The sequence below is a fragment of the Rhinatrema bivittatum genome, chromosome 2, assembly GCF_901001135.1.
Source record: "Rhinatrema bivittatum chromosome 2, aRhiBiv1.1, whole genome shotgun sequence".
Taxonomy (NCBI): Eukaryota; Metazoa; Chordata; class Amphibia; order Gymnophiona; family Rhinatrematidae; genus Rhinatrema; species Rhinatrema bivittatum.
The window spans coordinates 414,091,178-414,113,845 of record NC_042616.1 but is presented as its reverse complement, the minus strand read 5'-3'; the positions used below and the strand labels follow the sequence as shown (position 1 = coordinate 414,113,845).

The 22,668-nt window shown below is 42.8% G+C and overlaps 1 protein-coding gene and 1 long non-coding RNA gene across 2 annotated transcripts in view; one reads left to right on the top strand and one right to left on the bottom strand.

Moving 5' to 3' along the window:
- The window catches only part of LOC115084824 (cytochrome P450 2D15-like), an 83,710-nt gene extending 73,354 nt beyond the window's left edge, over positions 1 to 10,356 (bottom strand). The window contains 1 exon segment of the mRNA XM_029590149.1: positions 9,959 to 10,356. Coding sequence (XP_029446009.1) covers positions 9,959 to 10,171 — 213 coding nt within the window. The 5' untranslated portion in view covers positions 10,172 to 10,356.
- A 9,974-nt stretch (positions 10,357 to 20,330) lies between these two features.
- Positions 20,331 to 21,949, top strand: LOC115084825. Its single transcript, XR_003854655.1, has 3 exons — positions 20,331 to 20,405; positions 20,908 to 21,000; positions 21,833 to 21,949. It is a non-coding gene; the product is annotated as an uncharacterized LOC115084825 (long non-coding RNA).
- Positions 21,950 to 22,668: the final 719 nt, after the last annotated feature.

Here is a 22,668-nt window from a genome sequence, read left to right as displayed (position 1 = left end):
TCACACAGGATCAGTGTAGGAGTGTGTGGGATGGATAGTGGAGAATGGGGAATTGGGCATTTCATGGAGGAAATGGGTTGGCGAGTGAAGGGGGGGGGGAGGAGAGGGTGAGAGTGAGTTGAGTGGTGATTGTCCTCAAGATGTTGTGAAGGCTTTTTGGAAGAGCCATGTTTTTAGTTTCTTTTTGAAAGTTTGTGATGTTGGTTCGAGTCTTAGGTCGGAGGGGAGGGTGTTCCATAGGGGGGGGTCCAGCTATGGAGAAAGCACGTTCTCTGGATGAGTTGTGGTGGGTTAGCTTTGGGGAGGGGGTTGTGAGAAGACCGGTGTTTGTGGCTGTATTTGTATTTGCCATGAAATCTATCTGCACCTTAGAAACTTTGTTAAAAAAATAACAGCAAATGATCTTTTCAAGATTTGGTTCCATGGGCTTGGCATACATGGGTAAAATCCCTTTCCAGAGGGTACAATCTACACCAAATATCGGTCAAATCTAGAGAGTTGCACAGTTATGAAACACCCCATAACCACGCTCCAAGGGATGATCCACTATAGCTTGATTTATCTAGAGACGGGTCATAGACACAACTAAAGTCCCCACCTATCAATAACATTGAGCGTGCAGAAGGATGCATAACTGGGAAATATGTTGAAAGAGAGTATACATTAGTATAACGCAATAGGGGTAACATGTAAAGTACCCTGTACAATAAGATAGTGATTTCTGCATCAGCTAAGAACATAAGATATGCCATACTGGGTCCATCAAGCCTAGTATCCTGTTTCCTATAGTGGCCAATCCAGGCCTCAAGTACCTGGCATGTACCCAAACATTAAATAAATCTCAAGCTGCTATTGCTTATTAATTAATAGCAGTTTATGGATTTTTCCTTTAGGAACTTATCCAAACTTTTTTTTAAACAGTTACACTACATCCTCTGTCAATGAATTCCAGAGCTTAACTATGCACTGAGTGAAAAAGATTTTTCTTTGATTTATTTTAAATGAGCTACTTGCTACCTTCATGGAGTGCACTCTAGTCCTTCTATTATCTGAGAGAGTAAATAACGGATTTACATTAACTTGTTCAAGTTCTTTCATGATTCTGTAGACCTCTATCATATCCCTCCTCAGTTGTCTCTTCTCCAAGCTGAAATGTCCTAACCTCTTTAGCCTCTCTTCATAGGGCAGCCGTTCCATGTCCCTTATTTTGGTTGCCCTTCTCTGCACTTTATCCAGTGCAACTATATCTTTTAAAGATGCGGCGACCAGAACTGAACACAGTATTCAAGGTGCCGTCTCACCATGGAGTGATACAGAGGCATTATGACATCCATAATTTTATTTGCCATTCCCTTCCTAATAATTCCTACATTCTGTTTGCTTTTTTGATTTCCACAGCACACTGAGCTGAAAATTTCAAAGTATTATCCGCTATGACACCTAGGTCTCTTTCCTGGTGGTAGCTCCTATGATAGAACCTAACATTGTATAACTACAGCAAGGGTTATTTTTCCTAGCAGACAGTTAAATAGAAATGTGACAATAATTCAGCGAAAAGACCTTATCACAAATTGTCTCTTTCTCTCTTTTTTCTTAGTTAATATACAATCTTTAACCAGAAAAACTATGCTTATATCAGATATTCTGATAAAAAATAATCCGGACTTCCTAGCCATTACTGAGACATGGCTAAAATTGAGTGATAAAGTCACTGTAAATCAGATAGATAATATAGAATACAATATTTTTTCTATGCCAAGGCTCCAGCGCAGAGGAGGTGGCCTAATGTTAATCATCAAAAAAATACATTTAAAATGAAATCGGTTCCAAGTCAAATAACTCAGAATTATGAAGTTGCCATATTAGCTTCTGAATACTTACAAATTTGTCTAGTGTACTGCCCTCCTGGACTTTTAGAGCACAATGTATCGCTGATCATTGAGCTCTTCATAGCCAACCTTGATCCTAGAAAACCCTCCATAGTTCTTGGAGATTTTAACTTACATTTCGACATTCAGCCATCATCTGCAACTTGTCAAATGCTAATAGAGGCATTATTAGCTCTAGGATATAAGACAGAATCCATTAAACCTTCACATAAAGCAGGCCATTCTTTGGACGTAATTTTCACCAACTTCAATTTAGTGAAAAAAATAAAAACGAAATACACACCGGTCCCATGGTCCGACCACTTCCAAATTAAAGCAAACATAGTCTTCAACAAAAATAAGGCTCAGCAGTGTACCATTAATCTTTCTTTTGACTTTCGACCTCCCTTTAATATTGACACAACACAAACATTATTAGAACAACAATTGCCCTCTATAGATATTTCAAATATAACAAATGCAACACAGTCATGGTTCTCAACCACAAAACAAACAGCGGACGACACAAATCCAGTAAAAACGAAACACATTAAAATGAAAAAAAGATCAAACCCCTGGTATAATAACAACATTAAAGAAATGAAACAAAAACATAGGGCCAAAGAGCGAGCATGGAGAAAGAAAAAATGCACCTCAACTCTTACCAATTACCGGATATTTCTGACTCAATATAAGAATTTAATAAATAACACAAAATAAGAATACTATAGCAATAAAATTAAAAAATTCTCGGGAAATCCAAAAGCATTATTTGAAATAGTGAACAAACTAACTACTGATCCAAATCAACCTGACGCATATACCAACCAAAATCTCAGCCAGGATTTAGCGTTATTTTTTAAAACTAAAATAGATCTGATCATCTCTAGTTTTGACAAAACTCCCACCCAAGAAGTTAAATTGAATAAACACGACATACCTCTAACTGATCTGAATTTAAAGAAACATTAACAGACGAAGTGACCAAACTGATCCAGAAATTAAATCCTGCACAACACCCTGTGGACGTGATACCAATTTCAGCGTTAAAACAGATGGTGCAAACTATTGCCCCTACGATCTTTATTATCATTAATTTATCGGTAGGTGAAGGCTCCTTACTCACTGAACTCAAACAAGCTATTATCAAACCTATTTTGAAAAAAAAAAAAATCTTGACAAAATCCTAAGCAATTATCGACCAATTTCAAACCTTCCATTTCTTGCAAAAATAATTGAAAAAGTGGTCTTAAAACAACTAAATGAACACCTAGAAAATAACGAGGTTCTCTATCCTACGCAGTTCAACTTCCAGAAAAATTTAAATACAGAAACTGTACTACTCTCCCTACACTGGGAAGAAATTTCTACTCCTGATTGACCTCTCAGCAGCATTCAATACTGTCGACCACAATATTATGGTTCACAGATTAACTGAAATCAGAATATGTAGTAAACCTTTAAAATGATTAACAACATTCTTAAATAACAGAACATACCAAGTCAAAATCAACAACGTCTCATCCGAAACTATAAATCTTGATACCGGAGGCCCGCAAGGCTCTGCGCTGTCAGTGACACTATTTAATATCCACTTAATTCCACTACGCCACCTATTATCAGGACTCGGATTAAAGTATTATTTGTATGCTGATGACATACAGATTATAATTCCGGTTACCGATATATTAGAGAAAGCTTTTCAACTGATATCATTATACCTAAAAGTAATCAAACAACTCTTAAATCAACTGAAACTCAGTATCATTATTGCAAAGACAGAAATAATTGTATTAGTAAGAAAAATGTCACCAAATAATAGTAACCTGTCATTTAATTATGAGAATTTCCAAATTAAGACGTCATCTTCAATCAGAGATCTAGGGGTTTACATAGATCAAGAATTAACCTTCAAAAATCACATTGCCAACAAAACGAGAGAAGGGTATTATAAATAGCTCATTTTGAGGAGACTAAAACCTCAACTAAAGTTAAAAGATTTCAGAACGGTGCTACAGGCATTCATTTTTTCATCCATTGTTTATTGTAACGCCCTGCTGCTTGGATTACCCTATTCAACAATTCGACCTTTGCAAATCATGCAAAATTCTGCCGCATGAATACTGACAGGTACTAATAGAAAAGAGCACATTACTCCTATTCTGAAGGAGCTCCATTGGTTACCAATTGAACAGCAAGTACAGTTTAAAACCCTATGTATTCTCCATAAGGCAATACATGGGGAAAAGGTTGAATGGCTGAACGCCGCAATAAGGTTACACACACCGCAAAGAAATTTAAGATCCGCCAACAAAGGCCTACTATGCATCCCTTCGATGGTATCAGCAAAATTAACAGCAGTGAGAGACAGAGCCCTGTCACTTGCCGGCCCAAAAATTTGGAACAATCTACCAGTCGATATAGGACTTGAAACAAATATAGCAATGTTCAGGAAAAAGGTCAAAACATGACTTTTTCAACAGGTATTCAATGAAGATGATGGTAGTCGAGAAACAGGAACCTAATTATGGAGACAAATGAGAAGAGATGATGAGTAAGGCAGATTGTTGAATGTTTTGTAGTATGTGTTTCCTGTTTAGGACTTTTTTTTTTTATTATAAATTGTAATGGAATTTAAATTTGTTAGCAATATTGTTTTATCATTCTGTAATTCTTGCTTGTTTTATTTGTAATGTGAAATGATGTAAACCGGTATAGAAATTTTAATAAATAAACTGTAAGACAGAACAGAGTCGGATGCTCGTGAAGAATCAGTCCCTGCTGCAACAGATCCATGTGCGGTGGAAGACAAAAGGCTATGTCCACCAGGAGTCTCCTCAGATCCGCATACCATGGACACTTGGGAAATCAGGGCTGGCAGTTTGTCTCAATGAAAGAACCGTGACATGGTCTGATACAGTTCCAGTCCTAGAGGAATTTCCCCATCATCCAGGGAATCAGAAACAGTCTCATCATCACTGCCATCTGAGTTCCTGTCGGGACCACCGGAATGAGCAGAGGCGTCCCCTGGTGCTGAACTACAGGATTGGAAAAGGGAGGGGCCACTGGCTGAGGGTCCTGACAGGATTGGGCGAAGTTAAGGACTGTGCTTAGGCCTGAGTGCAGCAGGAGAGAGCCTTATATAGGGAGAAGGCTCTGACAACATGAGAGGGCGTCGCAGGCCCTTTAAATTGCAGGAGGTTGATCACATGCGCGCCTAGAAACAGCCCAGAGTTGGCGTCTCCCCGCAGACTGCCGCACGTTCAGTTGGGGGACCTGCCCTGGCGTCGAAGGCATCTTTTGAGGGCTTGGGGCTGGAGGCAAGAGCTGCGGCCCTGATCTGCGGACCACCGATCAAAACAGTCAGGAAAGGTTTTTAGTTCATGAAAGACCAGATTAACTGCTAGAAATGCTGCAGCTTGTCCCTAGTGGGCTTATATCAGCTATTAGCACCCCTAAAATGTTGACGCCTGGATTTTAACTTCCATCCCCCCAAAAAACTCCTGGGTTTACAATTTGTATTTTCCATAGAGAAACCAGGACTGTAATCCCCAGAACATGAAAGTTTCAGGATGAGAAAGGGACAAATCTGTTTCTGGCAAAAAATGTATCACTTTTGTTTTTGTTTGCTGAAATGGCTTTAATTTGCTTTTCTGTTTTTCCCTCCAAAGCCCTGTATAGCCTCTCCAGTTCTTAATGGAGGTTCTGGTCATGCCACTTCCCCCTCCCTCACATGCCACCACAGCCATCTGTGTCCCGCACACTTTAATCTCTGTCCATGTGGGGCAGCTTTCACGCCATGCCATTTCTGATCATCCGTGCCTAGCCAACCAATGGCAACAGAGCAAAAAAAACATAGGACTGGGCTTGGCATTAAAAGGACTTTTGTACATTTGCTTTCCTCGTTATTTCTTCTCCATTAACCTAGAACATCGTCGCCCTCTGCTGACTGAGAAGGACCCAACAAATGCTCTCCTTAGGACAACCAGCAGGTACTGGCATCGCCATTAATGCAGTGTCTGGCAACACTTTACCCATCTCGCCATCCTTCCACTCTCCTATGGTTACCAGATGGCTTCATGTCGTCAGGGACAGGTTATGCCTCTCCTGGTTTTACTCCCATTGTATCAATACACTTGTAGTTCTATTTTTCTTAACAAAACTGGAATTAAAAATACTCAGACAATAGAGGGCAATACTAGGACTGGCTTATCCTGGTACCATCCGGAACATGTAGGGCTTCATTCTACAGCATTTTTGATCCAAAGAATAAAAAGACCCAAATCAGAATGTAAAGAGCCCACGCCTAATATTTCTTTTAAAGAATGTTGTGATTCATGAATTTACAGAAATCATTTAAAAGTCACAAAATATTTCTTTTTGGAGCATTAAAAAATTCAATGGCTAGATATATATATATATAGGGCAGACGAGCAAATAAGTTCTGGAAGACTTTGTTTAAAAATAAGCAACACAAAACATGCTGGTTTTAAAAAATTGTTACATGCAGGGCCAGTGAAGGCACTAATCAGCCACCTAGAGTATCAGAAGTTTGGTGATGGCTGCCTAGCAGCAGCAGGACTGTGGCAATTTTATCCCTTTCTTTTTACCACCCGCACAGACCAGAAGAGGAAGTCTTGTTTTGTGGGCTCATACAGGCAGGAAGAAGAGGGCTTCTTCCTGCCTGTGTTTTGTGGGCTTACATAGCTGGCCTGAAAGAGCAAGAGTAGCATCAGTGGGTTCAAGGTGCTAGAACAAAGGAGCAGCGTCGGCCCACTCCTGCCCTGAAGAGAAGAACCTGAGCAGCTTAGGCCTACACGGCCAAAAGAAAAAAGCAGAGTCCCTTTAGTTATGCAGGCCAAAGGAGAAGGAGGCTGCTGCTGCTGCTTTGTGCATTCAGAACGGCCTGAATAGCGAGCATATATGTGAGTGAAAGTATGTGAGCATGTGTTTGTATGTGAGCGAGCACGTGAAAGTGAGTGCAATGGCGTAAGCATTTGAGAGTGAGAGTGTAGGTGTGAGCGTATGAAAGTGAGCATGTCAGAGCATATTTGTGAGATCACATGTGTGTGTGTGTATGAGCATGTGCAGAACAGCGAATGTGCATGCGTGAGTGTGTATGAGAATGAAATGTGTGTGTCACTGAGTATGTGTATATAAGAGAGATAGGAGAAAGTTTGTATGTGCTTTCCCCCACTGATCAAAAGTTCCCAGGTATGGACAGCAGGGAATATTTTTTAACTTTTTTTTAATTATGGGGTGTTATTTGATGTGTCTACTGTTTTGAAATATTTTATTGGTGCTTGAGAATTTTTAAAATTTTTCAATTTTTGGATGTTCTGTTTGACAGCTGTTTTGAAATATTCTTTTTATTAGCATGGTTTTACTAATTCAATTGATATTTTATATTTTTAATTTTATTGTTTGATGTTTTACAAGTAATGGTGATATTTGCTTTTCCACTGTAGCAAAACATACATAATCTGGCTTGTTGTGGTTTTCAGTTCAGTTTTTCTCCACATGTTCCTATTTATACTTTATGGTCTTTTTATTCTTTATTTGATGGAGGTTCTGTCTATGTCTGGGCATGTGTGATCGAGATGAAGTATTCTTCTAGCTTACAGTTTCTGTGTAGGGATCTATAGCAATCTGGTTTATTCTGTTTTCTAATAAGAGGTGTGCTGGTGTTTTAGGGCCCGGTGTAATATTTAGAGTGTTGCTTTTTCATAAGTAAATTTGTTGCTGTTTGAATGCTGGCAGTTAGTGCTGTTTAGGTATGGGAGGCTTGCTATATTGTAATTGTAATTTTGTAATTCAATATTCTCATGGCTTTCTGATGACCAAACTCACACCCACATGCACTGCAATAGGCCAAATATCATGTGGATTTCAGATGACTTTTTTGTTTGAGCTAAGAGACAAAGGAAACTCAACAACAAGAAGGTCAACAAAAACAATTATTTTTTCTAATTTGACTTTCCCTACTGCCCAGTCTATGCCTTTTGACTGTGACGCTGGCTACTTCATCCCTTAGCTCTCTGCACAGAAACTCCCTATGAGCTCATAAAAATGTCTTACTAAAATATAATGAGCAAAGAAAGCAATTAAAAGTACTTACGTCCTAGGTTTAAAAAAAGCAGTAAGGCAGTTCTGCATGTCACAGAAAACTGTCACATTAACCCTCTTCATGTAGCTCTTTAAGCCAACTCTCATTCTGAATTGCAAAACACACGATCAGTATTTATAAATCCTCTTTATTCCATATAAGAATAGCTTTCATATGTCCCCAATACCTGAAATAAGGTGAGAGAAGCACACTGCATACTCACACCACTCACAGCAAGGGCCTTTAATCAAAGTCAAGGCTGCCCTTTCTATGCATCATTTCTCAAACGCTGCCATTTGAAGTATTTTTCAAACACTCAAGAGGTCCACATTCATGAGAATTTCCCTGGATAAGTTTGGGCCTTAGCTGGACAAACCTGGGGATTAAATGTTGCTCCCCTTTGACCAATCAAGTTTTAGCTGGTTAATTCATTATTTGGCTAAAAGAAGCGGCACAAGGATGTTTCAGGGGGTGGGGCTTCAACTTTGCCAGCTAACAGGAAGATGCATCAAGTCTCTAATGCACGTTACACAGCAATGCGTGTACATTTGTCTGGATAACTTTACGCCTAACCAGTTAGATCCTGAAGTAAAAAAAAAAAAAAAAAGAAGCTATCAGGCAGGTAGGCCTGATCCCCAACCCCCCAAATAATAATTTTAAAAAAATGTTGGGGCTTAGTGCTCATTCTCTGCTCCTGGGACTCAAAATAATTAAAACAAGTCACAAGCCATAGTGACCTGAGCCCCCACCCAGATAGTAAAAATAGTAAAGTTAGCTCCGGGACCCCCTCCTGCACCCCCTCTCACCCAGATCCTCTATCTCCCATCCACCTTATCCACCCAGAATCTCCCCAAAGCTGAGTCTGGAGTTGTCAGAGTCTTAACTGTTTTTCATTGTGTGTTTGTCTGTCTTTCCTGGCTAGATTATAAACTCCCAGGAGTGGGGATTGTGCATTATGCATCTCTATATAGTATTTACATTTCTATACACACACACGTATATATATATATTTTTTTTCTTTTTTACTTCTCACCTTTTCATTGTAGATGATCTGGTATCCACTATAGAAATCATGGGGCAATATTTAGCCGCTGAGCGGCCTGGCTAGTTAGCCAGATGTATACAGTGGTGCGGTTGCGCCACTGAATATATCTATCTTAAAGTTAGCCACATATGTATATGCAGCTAACTTTAGGACAGGTCAGCGGCACAACCAGAGTTAGTCACTCCTCCCTGTCCCCATAATGCCCCCAATTTATGTCCCTAAATTCTACCTGCATAACTTGTTATTCCAGCTAGAATTTAGGAACATAAGTCTTTTAATATGCCGGTTTTGCCATACAGACAGATAACTTTTCAGTTATTTGTCTAGACGGCTTTTGAATATCAACCTTCCTAATAATAATAATAAATCATTCTAGATAAATTGATGATTATTCTGAAGACATGTGCAGCTGCTGTTTGTTGCTGGGTTTATTTTATGCCGGTGCTGCCTTTTAGTTTCTGTACAATTAAACAGATCAGGGATCTGCGCAAAAGCTGACAATTGCTATCTAAGGGCAGACAACAGGACCCAGCAGAACGCACACAGTAGGAGGGGAAAAAGAGAGAAACCCACAGAGAAATAATCTGAGCTATGCAATTTAACAGAAAAATCCCCCCCCCCCCCCCAAACCATGCCAAAAGGCTAAACACCCCATGAGAACAAAGGGCAGGTTGCTTGAAAACAGAAGAACTGCTTGCTAGCATCAACCAGTAGGAAGCTGCTTTTGGTGTGCACGTGTGTAGAATGAGCCCAAAAGGTGAAATTCATAAAAACTAGGTAAAGCCACCTTCAGAATATTTAATTGAAAGATCTAGCTAAGTAGCTCCGAACAGACGAAATTGTGCAATGTTTTTCTCCATTAAAGCCTATGGCAAAGTTAAATGGAGTTAGTTTTGTGGAACAGTCCCAAACTTATCTAAGAAACGAAAATGCCCTCACCTGCCTGAACGAAACGTGCGGCCGATGAAAATCAATCTGGAGCATGCTTCCTAAGAAGGGAAAAGAGGAGGGTCCCGGGGGATAGCGGCTCCATGTCTTCCTGCGCTTCATGAAGTCGACGAGCAGGACAAAGACGGTGAGGAGGATGCCCAGGAGGGTGACGCTCTGACCGCAGGAGGACAGCAGGGACCGGGGCACTGACAGCAGCTCCATGCTCACAGAGCCCGGCTGGCTTTTCCCTCGTTTTCCTTCTCTACTGAATTTGCTTCTCCTTCTTCTATTTCTGATTATCTCTCTGTATCACTTCATCTCTGGTACTTTCTTTTCCTGATTCTTTTTTTTTCTTTCCCGTTGCTCTTGCTACGCGTCTGACTTCTGTCTCTCTCCCTCTCTGCTTTACTACTGCAGCAGCAGCAGGCTCAGCTCGCTGACAGCTTTCTTTGGCACTGCCCACTTTTAATAAGTGAGATCCTAATAGGAGCAGTGCGGAACAGAAGCTCAAGGGCTAGGCCGCAGGCCTGCTCAGGAAGAGAGGGTGGAGGGCGCCCCTTCTGCCTCCACTCCTTCTACTCAGGCTTCCCTCTCACTGGCCTCGGACTTGGATTGCAAAGACAGATGGAGGGAGGGAAGGATTTGGAGATCTAACAGTTCTGTGGTAATCGCAGTCATTTGGGATGAACTGAAAGTTTGGAGGGCTCAGTGAAAAGGGGAGAAACTGAGGGCGTTGCCGCGTTAGGGCTGTGAGAGGAAAACAATAGAAGGGGACAAACCTTGTCCCCAGTTAGGTAACAACAGGCAGCTGAACAAAGGGCCATAGATTTACAAGGCCCAGATCTTAGCCTCCCCTTTCAAGGGCTGTTTGTATAGTCTTATGGTCTGGCCAACAGTTAAAAGTCTTCCTTTAGAGAAATATGTCTTCATGTGCCTGGACAAGGGCAGGAGAGAGAAGTGACCTATTTCAGTAAGATGGAGAGCTTTTAATGTTATCCAGCAATGGTGCTTCCATTAGGGAAACTGGGCGGTTGCCTAGGGCACCAAAATTTTGGATGCATCAGAGCCAGTACCCATAAGAAAAGGCCCACTCTGCTGGAGGTACAGTCGCTAATAGTAGGGAGTGCTGTGCTGGAGCTTCCACCAGTAGGTAAATTGGGGTGGAGGGTGCATTACTGAAGGTTTACCTATTTATTTGATTTATATTCCACTTTTCAGGCAATTCAAAGCAAATTATATTCAGGTACTATAGGGTGCCAATTACCCTTGCACCAGCCCCGAACCTCGGGGCAATTTTCAAAAAGCTCATTTGTGCATTTTGCACGTGTCAATGCGTTTGAAAATATGATTTTGAGAGGGTAGTTTTATAACTGCCCATATAGGGCTGAGGTCCGTAGGTAGAACGTACACATGGACTTCAGCTTGAATTTTGAAAGCCTAAGATAGCTTTAAAAATGAGCAGGGAGTATGCAAAATCCCGAGTGGCAAATGCAAACACATTTCTGCAAGCTTGGGAGCAGGTGTAACTGTGTGTTGTGTGAGCACATGGTTTTGAAAACTGAAAACATGCATGGATATGGTTTCCCCGCTCCCAGCTCCATCCCCAGGAACACTTCTCTAAGAACACATATACATCCGCACAGAATTACTTCTGTGCATACATTTACATGCATAATCCCCAGGGGAATTTTCAAAAATCCATTTATGTGGGTAAAACTGCATTTTACGTGCGTACAAGCTTTTGAAAATGACTCCCCTTAGGGGTAAGTTTTCAAAATGTCCCTTGCAAAAAATATGTGTGTATGTGAAGCATTTGCACGCAATCTGTGTTTTATAAGCGGGTCACATACACGCATATAAGCACCTTCACAAGTAAAAGTATGCATGAAAAAAGGGGGCATATTAGAGGCATGTCAGGGCGATGTTAGCATGTATGCACATTAGATATGCAATGTTTGATTCTAACAGTTTTGTTAACTATCCTTTACATAACTTTCCAAGTTCAGCATTCACCCTGTTTAATGTATTTCCCTTCTGTTACACGTTACATGTAAACTGATATGATGTTTCGACGAATACCGGTATAAAAAAAACCCGTTAAATAAATAAGTATATGTGCTATTTTAAAAGCGACTTACACGCAGAGGTCATCAAAACTGCGAGAGTACATTTAAGACTTTACGCACGCAAGTTCAAACTTTCTTGGTGATTTGCAATTTGGCAGGCTGGCTTCTCTGGGCGAGGGGACATGGCAGTAGGCTAGGTGGGGCAGTTAGTGTGCCTGGGACAGACTGGGCCATGCTGGGCTATACTGGGGGGTGTGAGTGAGTATCAGAGAAATATAGGGCCACGCAGTGGGGGTTGGGAGTCCATGATGGAGAATAGATTTTCAGATTGACTTTAATGGGCTTTTGGATTCTCCCTTCACAGCAATTGAGGAGGGAGAGAGAACAGAGGAGGAGGCAGCACCTGTTAGAGAGAGTATACAGGACTAGGGCACAGTTTTTGGATCTGTCAGAGGAGCAAGTCATGCACAGGTTCACATTCAACAAGGAAACCATACTGTACCTATGCCAGCAGTTAGAGCAGGACTTGCACCTTCCACCTGCAGGGGGCATGCCTTGCCTGTACCCACCAAGGTCACTACCGCCTGGTATTTTGTGGCCACCGGCACCTTCCAGACATCAGTTCCTGGCTGTGTTTCTCAAGAAGACCCACCAAATATATATCTTTTCCTCAGAGCAGACAGCAGCAACAACAAATAATTTCTATAACATAGCATGCTTCCCCCTCTGTCTTGGGGGCTATGAGGCCACCTACGGCAACTACAAGGGCTTCTGCTCCCTCAATATGCAGGTGGTCTGCGATGCCAAGGGCATCATCTTGATGTCATGCCCAGGTTTCTGGGATCCAGTCATAATGCCTACATCATCTCACAGTCAGGAATTCATGACTGCTTCCAAGAAGGAACATCACCCGGGTCTGGCCTCTTGATAGGAATGCACTTACGCTACCACCACAAAACAAGTAACCTCTTCATTTAGGTGGCCTGACAGCAGTGGCCCAAGGAGTTCCAACCTGAACCAGAGAACTACCCTCCTGCCCAACACTAAAGGATATCTAATAGGGATGGGAATTGGTACCGGACTCGTTTCCGGTATCGGGTTCGGGTAAAAACTGCGGGAAATCTTCGTTCCTGTGGTTTTTACCCGTTTTAATCGGCTGTGTCGTGCCGAAAAAAACCCCAAAACACCCCGACTCTTTAAATTTAATTCTTTCTAATCCCCCCCCAAAAAAACAAAACTTTTTTAAAGTACCTGGTGGTCCAGCGGGGGTCCTGGGAGTGATCTCTCGCTCTCGGGCCGTCGGCTGCCAGTAAACAAAATGGCACCGATGGCTCTTTGCCCTTAGCATGTGACAGGGTATCCGTGCCATTGGCCGGCCCCTGTCACATGGTAGGAGTAATGGACGGCCGGCGCCATCTTTAAAAATGGCACGGGCCATTTAAATTTAAAGGGTCTGGGTGGGTTTGGGGGTCATTTTTATGTGCCCTTTCTTCCCGCCCCCCCCCAAAACAATAAGAGAACCCCCACGAAAAGTTTTTTGGTGTTTTCCTATCGGGTTCGGGGGCCCCAAATTCAGACGAGTTTGAAAATGTCTTTTGGTATTTTCAGTCGTCAGAAAAACGATTCACATCCCTAATATCTAATGCTGCTCTTCTCTGCAGGGGCGGATTGGACCATTGGGGGTTTGGGTATGCCTCAGTGGACCAGTCAAGCCAGTTACATGGCTTATGGCATCATTTGCTGGAAGCTTCTTGTGGCCTTCACAGAGGAGGGAATCAATGTTGCAGGAAAATGAGGGGCATGGTGGTAGCAGTAGGAGTGAGAAGAAGAGGACTGCGATTGTGGCAGGCGGTGAATATTAGGGCCAATATTAGGGCAGGAGAAGTGATCAGGGCTGTGTCAGCGGGAGGAGCAGAGAGATCAGGGCTGTTTTCAGCGGGAGGAGCAGAACAATCACGGCCATGTTGGCGGCAGCAGTGGGAAGATGAGGGCTGCAGAAGGAGCGTAAAGGCTCGGCCAACTGAGGTAGCGGTGACAGCAGGAAGATTAGAGGAGAGGAGGGCTGACAGCAAGAGCTAGAGTTTTCAGAACTGAGATTGCTGGATTAGAGGGGAAGAAGGGTGCATTAAACTACCATGGTTGGGGGTGGGTAGGGTGAGAATTAGAATGAGACTGTTGGAGGCAAAATGATTGGGAAGGGGTGAGTGGAGAGTGAGACTGCTGGGGAGATAAGCTGGAGAGAATGAGACTGGTGAGGAGGGACATAGGATGGGATGGTGCTGGGGAGGGGGGTTGGAGGCACAGGAGAGAGGGTGGGGAGACAGACTGCTAGGGATGGGGGTGGGGGTTAGGGAGACTACTGGAGATGGTGGGGTGGGGGGAGAGGGAGATTGCTGGGGAGGTAGATGATTTGGGTGGAGAGTGTGTACGATGGGGGTAGGGGAAGCATTTACATTTACTGCTGGAGAAGATGGATTAGGAGGGAAGGCAACTGCTGGGAATGGCCAATGGAAGAACTACGAGGCAGCCTAGCGTGCTACAGTCCATGGTGCAGCAATGATACCTCCTCCTCCCCTCCTGCGATGGCAGGAAGGCGGTATCATTGCTGCTGTGCCGGAGGAGAAGGCAGTAGGGATGGCCCATGCATCCAGAGCAGGAGGCTGAAGCAATGGCTCAAGGGGCCTGAAAGAGCATGAATCAGAAGGGTCGCCTGCAAGGCTTTGTGTAGCCAGAATGAGCAGGGTTGGCCTGTATGCTGACAGTAGAAAGCAGCAGCGTTGGCCCTCCGAGCTGGAAGGAGCGGGAGGCAGCAACATTGGCATTGGCCTGTGCACTAGGAGGAAGACCAGGGGGCAGATCAGCATTGGCCCTGTGGCCCAAAGAAAGATTGAAGGAGGAGGCTGCTGCTGCCCCTTGTCTGTGCTTTCAGAGGGAGACTGAGCATGTGTGTGAGCAAGGAGAAACATTTGTGTACAACAACCCCTTCTCCCCCTGCTAATTCACGAAAAGCTCAGGGCATCACAAGTTCCCAAGTATGGAGATGGATTTTTTTAAAATCCTTATTTTTAATTATTGGGTGTTATTTGGTGTGACAACTGTTTTGAAAAATTCTTTTTATTTGTGTGGTTTTACTATTATTGATAGTTTTATAGTTCTTGATTTTATTGTTTGATGTTTTATGAGGAATAGTGGTGATTCTGTTTTGCCTATGGAGTCCGGCTTGGAGTTCCAGTTCAGTTTTTGTGTGCACATTTCTGTTTATACTTTTATGGTCTCTTTATTCTGTATTTGGCAAGGGTCTATGTTCTGCATGTGTTACCGAGGTGAGGTATTCCTATAGTGCAGTGGACCCCAAATCTGTCCTGGGGGCCCACCAGCCAGTCGGGTTTTCAGGATATCCACAATGAATATGCATGAGAGAAAAGTTGCATGTTATGGAGGCAGTGCATGCAAATTTTCTCTCATGCATATTCATTGCAGATATCCTGAAAACCCGACTGGCTGGTGGGCCCCCAGGACAGGGTTGGGGACCACTGCTCTAGTGTGTAGTTTCTGTATAGGGATCTATAGCAGCCTGGTTTATTCTGTTTTTCTAATGAGTGGTGTATTGATGTGTTAGGACCTGGTGTAATATTTACAGTGTTGCCTTTTGATAGGTATAATTGTTACTGTTTGAGTGCTGGCAGTTAGTGGTGTTTTGGTATGAGAGTTTACTAAATTGTAATTGTATTTCAGTTTACTTGTGGCTTTCTGAGAGCCAAGCCCACATGCAACACATATTACAACAACAAGCCTAATACAATAAGGGTTCCAAGTGTCTTTTTTTGTTTTTTTATGCAGGGTTTTCTGGTTGGCATCACAGCTATGCATGTAAATATAATATATATATATTGCAAGTGATATATTTAGCTTGACTGTAATTTGTTCTTTTTCATTTAAAATCTATTATCATAAATGCATCATTTTTTAATTGTGTGTGACATGGGCTGGGAGGAGGACAGGATTTGCTTAGAGTGCTTAATTTCTTTGGCCTTGTCCTGAAGGTGGGTGACTTCTGGTGGGGAGTTGAATGGGGTGGTAGGGGTGAGCTCTCAAGAGAAGAAATATTTGTAAAAAAAAAAAAAAAAAAAATCCATAATAGTGATTGCATAATAAAATTACAGGTTTAAGAAAGAACAGTAGCAATTCCTAGGTTTTGCATCTAGTCAGATTACATTACTGGCTATGGCGGGATAAAGCATATTTTGTTATAACTGATGTTTCTCCATTTTTATTTTTTATTATTTTTAGTAGAGAATGGATATAATTTTGGAATAAAGATGGTATTGTGTTAGATTTTCTGCTGATGTTTTTAGACATTTTATGCTAGGGATGTGCACTGATTTTTTTTTCATGTTTTTGTTTCGGGTCATTGTCTATTAAATTTAGTTTTTATAATAGTTCAGGATTTATTTATTCCGGGTTTCCCTAATTTCGTAGTTAATGCGCATTAAGACCCGTTAGTGCGCACTAACCAGTTTTCATAATTTCGGGCTTAGTGCTCACTAACTAGATGTTAGTGCGCATTAAGACCCATTAGTGCGCACTAACCAGTTTTCTTAATTTTGGAGTTAGTGCTCCCTAATAGGACTTAGGTTGCACTAACTTGATGTTAGCGCGCATTATCAAAAAATGTTAACAATAAGTTAAAAAGTGTCAATTGACGAGCAGTTCATTAGCTAGAGATATGGTTCTTCATTCCCATGTAGAACCATACCTGTAACTAACGTAGTGCGCACTACGCCCCGGTTATCGTGCACTGTACTGCTGATAGTGCATACTTTTCACAGGCATGCGCATTGGGTTGATAGTGCGCACTAACGCAAGTTAGTGCGCACTAAGCACGGAGCTTTAGTGCTTAGTGCGTGCTAACTTGAATTAGTGCGCACTGCATTAGTTACAAGCTCAATGGTGTTCCCCCACGCCATTTTTGCTTAATTCAGCAGTTACTTTAACCTGCAGGGAGCCAGCAAGCTGAAGTCAAGGACAACTGTTTGTGTAGTATACAAACAGAAACACGTGACTGCAAGTATAAGCTTTTGTTTTAATTTCTATGGTACTACTTTCTTTACTGTAAACCAAGTTTAAAACAGAAGTTGTAAAAATAATGGTGGGGAAAACTGTGACCAGGTTGCCAGTTTGTGTTTAAACCTTTTTTCTCCTAAAGTACCTTAAAGTAAAATGAAATAAAGTACTTCATTTTACTTTACGCTACTTTACTGAAAAAAATAAAAGTTTAATACAGAAACTGGCAACCTGGTTATTGTTTTCCCATCATTATTTTGACAATTTCTGTTTTAAAGTAGTACTTAGATAATGTTTTACGTTCCACTTCCCTCCCCCATGCAATGCTAATGTACCTTCCTGGCCCGTCACCCCCTCCCCTCTCCCATATACCAGCCAGTGAAATGTTTGTGTGTGGGAGGGGGAGGGTCGTGATGGGTGAGACAGCCGCCTGCATAAAGGTCTGACCGATACTGTGCTGCTGACACACTCTTCCTAACAGTCAGCTCTCCTCACAGAGGGTACTGCCGGGCCCATCACCCCCTCCCCTCCCATACTATCCATCCTCTGCCCTACACCACATACGTTTCCTCATCTTCTTTTTTTATTTTACCATGGTAGAATGGACCCTGAACCAGTACCGTCTTCCTCGAAGGCGGCAGCTGAGGAGAGGACTCCTCGGTCCAGGAAGCGCCACTTCACAGAGGCAGATGTGGACCTCCTGGCCCGGCTGATCCTTCTGAATCAGCAGAATCTGGAAAATTGGGCATCCAAATGGCAGATGAAATTTAATGTGGACAAGTGGAAGGTGATGCATATAGGGAAAAATAACCCATGCTATAATTACACAATGTTGGGTTCCATATTAGGAGCTACCACCCAGGAAAGAGATCTAGGCGTCATAGTGGATGATACATTGAAATTGTTGGTTCAGTGTGCTGCAGCAGTCAAAAAAGCAAACAGGATATTAGGAATTATTAGAAAGGGAATGGTGAATAAAACGGAAAATGTCATAATGCCTCTATATCGCTCCATGGTGAGACCACACCTTGAATACTGTGTACAATTCTGGTCACCGCATCTCAAAAAAGATATAGTTGCAATGGAGAAGGTACAGAGAAGGGTGACCAAAATGATAAAGGAGATGGAACAACTCCCCTATGAGGAAAGACTAAAGAGGTTAGGACTGTTCAGCTTGGAGAAGAGACAGCTGAGGGGGGATATGATAGAGGTCATTAAAATCATGAAAGGTCTAGAATGGGTAGATGTGAATCTGTTATTTATTCTTTCGGATAATAGGACTAAGGGGCACTCCATGAAGTTAGCATGTGGCACATTTAAAACTAATCAGAGAAAGTTCTTTTTCACTCAATGCGCAATTAAGCCCTGGAATTGTTGCCAGAGGATGTGGTTAGTGCAGTTAGTGCAGCTGGGTTTAAAAAAGGATTGATAAGTTCTTGGAGGAGAACTGCTATTAATTAAGTTGATTTAGAAAATAGTCACTGCTATTACTAGTATCAGTAGCATGGGATAGACTTAGTTTTTGGTTACTTGCCAGGTACTTATAGCCTGGATTGGCCACTGTTGGAAACAGGATGCTGGGCTTGATGGACCCTTGGTCTGACCCAGTAAGGCATGTTCTTATATACTGCCAGGTTGCAGACCCAACTTTGAAAGGGAGTCTGCAGGCCAGGTCGCTCTCCAGGAGAAGTTCTGCCAGAGGGCCTCTTACCCTAGTGAGATCGAAGATCTCAAAAAGAAAGGTGAGAGATAATGTTGTGCATATTTATATTTTTGTTTTTGAAAATTTAATAGAGTAGTAGTAGTGCTAGAATAGAATAAGTTATATAAAGTTATAAGTACAGTAGTAATATATTATAATAAATATTTTACAAGAACAGAAGAAGTAGAAGCACTCTACACTAACAGGCCGATACAGTAAAGCGCGGCCGCGGTTACCCTGTTTCTAACCAGCTTTGGACGCACAATTTGGACGTGTAAGGCGAACCCGCGATTCAGTATCTGGTTTTACGCGTCCTTACCGCTTGCCGAAATGGACGCGTATCCGTCTCTGCCCGCCGCATGTATATGATATGTTAATGATTGATTTAGCTATTCCCTCCGATACAATAACGTGCACCCAGATTATCGCCTTTTGAACCAGCTTATTTGCCGCGTCTTTAACCTGCATATTTACCTCCTACCCTGACCCTGGCGTTAATGTGGTAATTGCTTTTATGTTCCCCATTCAGCAGCAGAGGCCGCCGGGCCACGCTCCTCTTTTGTTGTTATTTAGGGCTTCAGATCCTGGACTGCTCGGCGGGGAGGGGTAACAGGCAAGGAGCGACAGACGGATCGCGTTTCCTCCCCCAATCGGAACCAGACATTCGGGACACCAACCTCGAACTGCCAGTGTGCCACCTGCAGCAGCTGCTTGGCTTGATCCGCCGCGCACCCCGTCACCAGCACGAACTGGTTGATCATGACTTGATGCCGCAGCTCCTCCATATTCACCGACATGGCGAAGGAAAAGAGGAGGGGGGGGGGGGCGGGGGGAAGAACCGAGCAGGAAGGCAGCAAACAATAAACGAGCAGAGGCGAACGGCGGCCACCAGCACTGGAGACAGAGTGGGAGAGGGGGTGCGGGGGGCGGGGGGTGGGGGTTGAGCGCCCGGCTGGACGTCTAGCCGGGCGCTCAAGGCAGCGGGAAGGTCCACGAACGGCGTGCAAGCCGCGAGAAAAGAATCATCCACTTACCTGGTGGAATAATATTTCAAATGACATTTTGAAATGACAGGTACTGGCGCACCCGGGATACTGTATAGGCGCTGTAAACCGCTCTATACAGTAAGATGGATTGTGCGCCTACTGCTTCATGGGCGCACTTTGGATGCCGCTTGCATTTGCGTCTCATTTGAATACTGAATCGAGCGTTATGTGAACCAAATTGTGCGCGCGGCAAATGAGGGTGCGCCCGGCACTGCCGCACTCTTTCTTACGAGACCTTACTGTATCGGCCCGTAAAAAAGAAGCAGTTAGCTGAGGTATTATTTGTAAAATTGTGGTATTTGAAATTTTGAATGCCACATTGAAAAAACATTTCTATGTGGCATACAAAATTGAATGCCACATTGAAAAATAAGTAAATATAAAATAGTATTTATATTTACTAACTTTTCTATGTGGCATACAAAATTAACTAGTAGATCAAGGCAAATCTTGGGCATGTTTATAATTATTAATTAATGTTATTCCTTTATTTCTCTAATTCTAAGGTCATCATCTGCGACTTCACGAGGGTAAGTGGTTCAAGGAAGTCGGATGAACCCTGTCCCGTCCTTTGCCTTGTAGGTTGATTTTAGAATACTACTGTGACACAAATATTGTTTATTCAATAACGGCCTGATTTTAAATGGCCTGCACGCGTAACAAACAGGGGTTACGCGCATGGCAGGTAGGAGAAGGGGAAGGGAGGTTAGGGAAGGGGGTAGGGAAGTTCCCTCCCAGTCCGCTCCTTAATTGGAGCGGACTGGGAGGGAACTGGGGGAGCAGACTGGGAGGGAACTGGGGGAGCCCCGATCTCGTCACCACGTGATTTAGCTAAATTCTACCCCCCTTGCGTGCGCCGGTTGGGATTTTATAACATGCGCACATCTATATTTTTTAAAAATCTGTCCCTAAGTGTGCTGCTGCTGCTGTACTAAATTTTAATTGTAATGGAATTTGATATATGTTTATTATAACAGTCATTGAATGCAATTGCCTGTGGCAGTAGTGTTACTAGTACTCATGACGTCACTCCTGTGTTTTTCAACTGTTATTCTCTCAATTTTGAACTGTCTTTTACAGAAGCACACACCAGCGGTAGCAGGGACGCGGGGCTTCTCGGACCTAGCTGCCAGCTGAGGAGGACGGAGGCAACAGCCTCAGCCAGTGGGCCAGGTAATACAGTAGTATATCTCTCTGAGGCTGAAAGACAAAGCAATTTTTTATCATTTTCTGAGATGATTCAGTTATAGTGACTGGGATGGATGTGTGAGTATTAGAAAAGTAAACTAAATCCTAGGTTTTTCATTTTGCTATAAATGTTGCATGAATAATGCTTGCGATAGGAGAAGGGGGCGTGGTTAGGGTTATTTCCAAGATAGCACAATGCGAGATATTTTAACGTCTGTATAGGTATTTTACCGCAATGTGTGTTACAGAGAGAGAGAGAGAGAGAACCTCTGTAGAGGGTCTTAGAAAAACAGAGCTATGTTATTTTTTATACCGCTGTAAGAGTAATTCAGGGTGAGGTTTGTGTGCTGAGTTTGGGTTTAGGGGCCATTTAAGTTTAAGATGCAATAGTGAGACTTACAAACAGCACAGCTACTTTTAGTGAAGTTTTAATGTGCTTTTGAGAAATGGAAGGAGAAAGAAGAGAAGATTTGTAGTGTACCATCATCTTCTGTCTGCCTTAATGCCAGCTAGGTAGAGAGAAAATGGTACAAAAATTTCCTTTTTTCTCCTTCCAATTCTTCAAATCACGTAATATCTATCTAGATTTATCCCCTCCCCTCTCCTCTCCCTCTCTCTTCCCTGTTATGGACTCCTCATTTTCCTAAAACTCTCTAAGTTAGTAAACGAACTGTATTATATGATTATGTGTTTAATTAAACATACAGACAATGTTATTGGAATATTAATGCTAAAATATTTTTTGCTTATTTATTTGACATAAATGTATTGTTCTATGTCTTATGTTTATATATTTTTTTTTTACATTTCCTTACAGGGCAAGAACTGGCGGCAGCAGCACCATGGAAATCCACCAGCAGTCAGGCCCCCACCCTCCCATACTTCCTGCAGGATCTCCTGCCTGTACTTGCAGGGCACAGATTGAGGGGATCCTACAGGAAGTACGGGAATTCAGGGCAGAGCTCAGGGTATTGGAGAGGAGGGTAGCAGCCCTGGAGACCTCTCAGGAGCAGAGGGCACTGGCATCACATGAGGAGATGCCAGAGCCCTCTGCTCCAGAGCAGGATCCTCCTGAGACGCCACCCTTTTCTCCAACACCCTGATTTTTGCACCCCAGGCGCCTGCCCCATATTGTGTATGTATATCATTTTACTTTGTTATTGTTTTGGTTAACTTAAGAATAACACATGTTAAATGAAAACTTTTGTTTCTTTTTTTGAAATTTTAGAAATATTAGTGTTAAGAACGGCCTCGAAAGGGCCTTGCATTCTGTTGAGATCGGGGGTGTTTAGTGTGCCCATGGGCCTCAGCCCAACCCAGACCTTCAGAGCCGAGCCAAGGGTTGACGGTGGCTCCACATGGCTGACAGTCTGACCCTCTGCCAGGCCGGCAAGCTCCCAAGGCCAACATCCGAGGATGTTGGAAGTTGAATGGTCCTCCGACCATTCCGAGCCCTTTCGGACCTGCTGCCAGCAGCATAGAGCAGCAGGCCTGGCCTGAGGTTGAGGGCAGACGGACCTTGACATGAAGACAAGACTATAAAGATTGATGCAACAGCATCACATGACACGAAGACTTGGGTTGATGCAACGGCATCACAGACGAGACTAGGGTTGAAGACATGACACCAGGATTGATGCAACGGCATCGCAG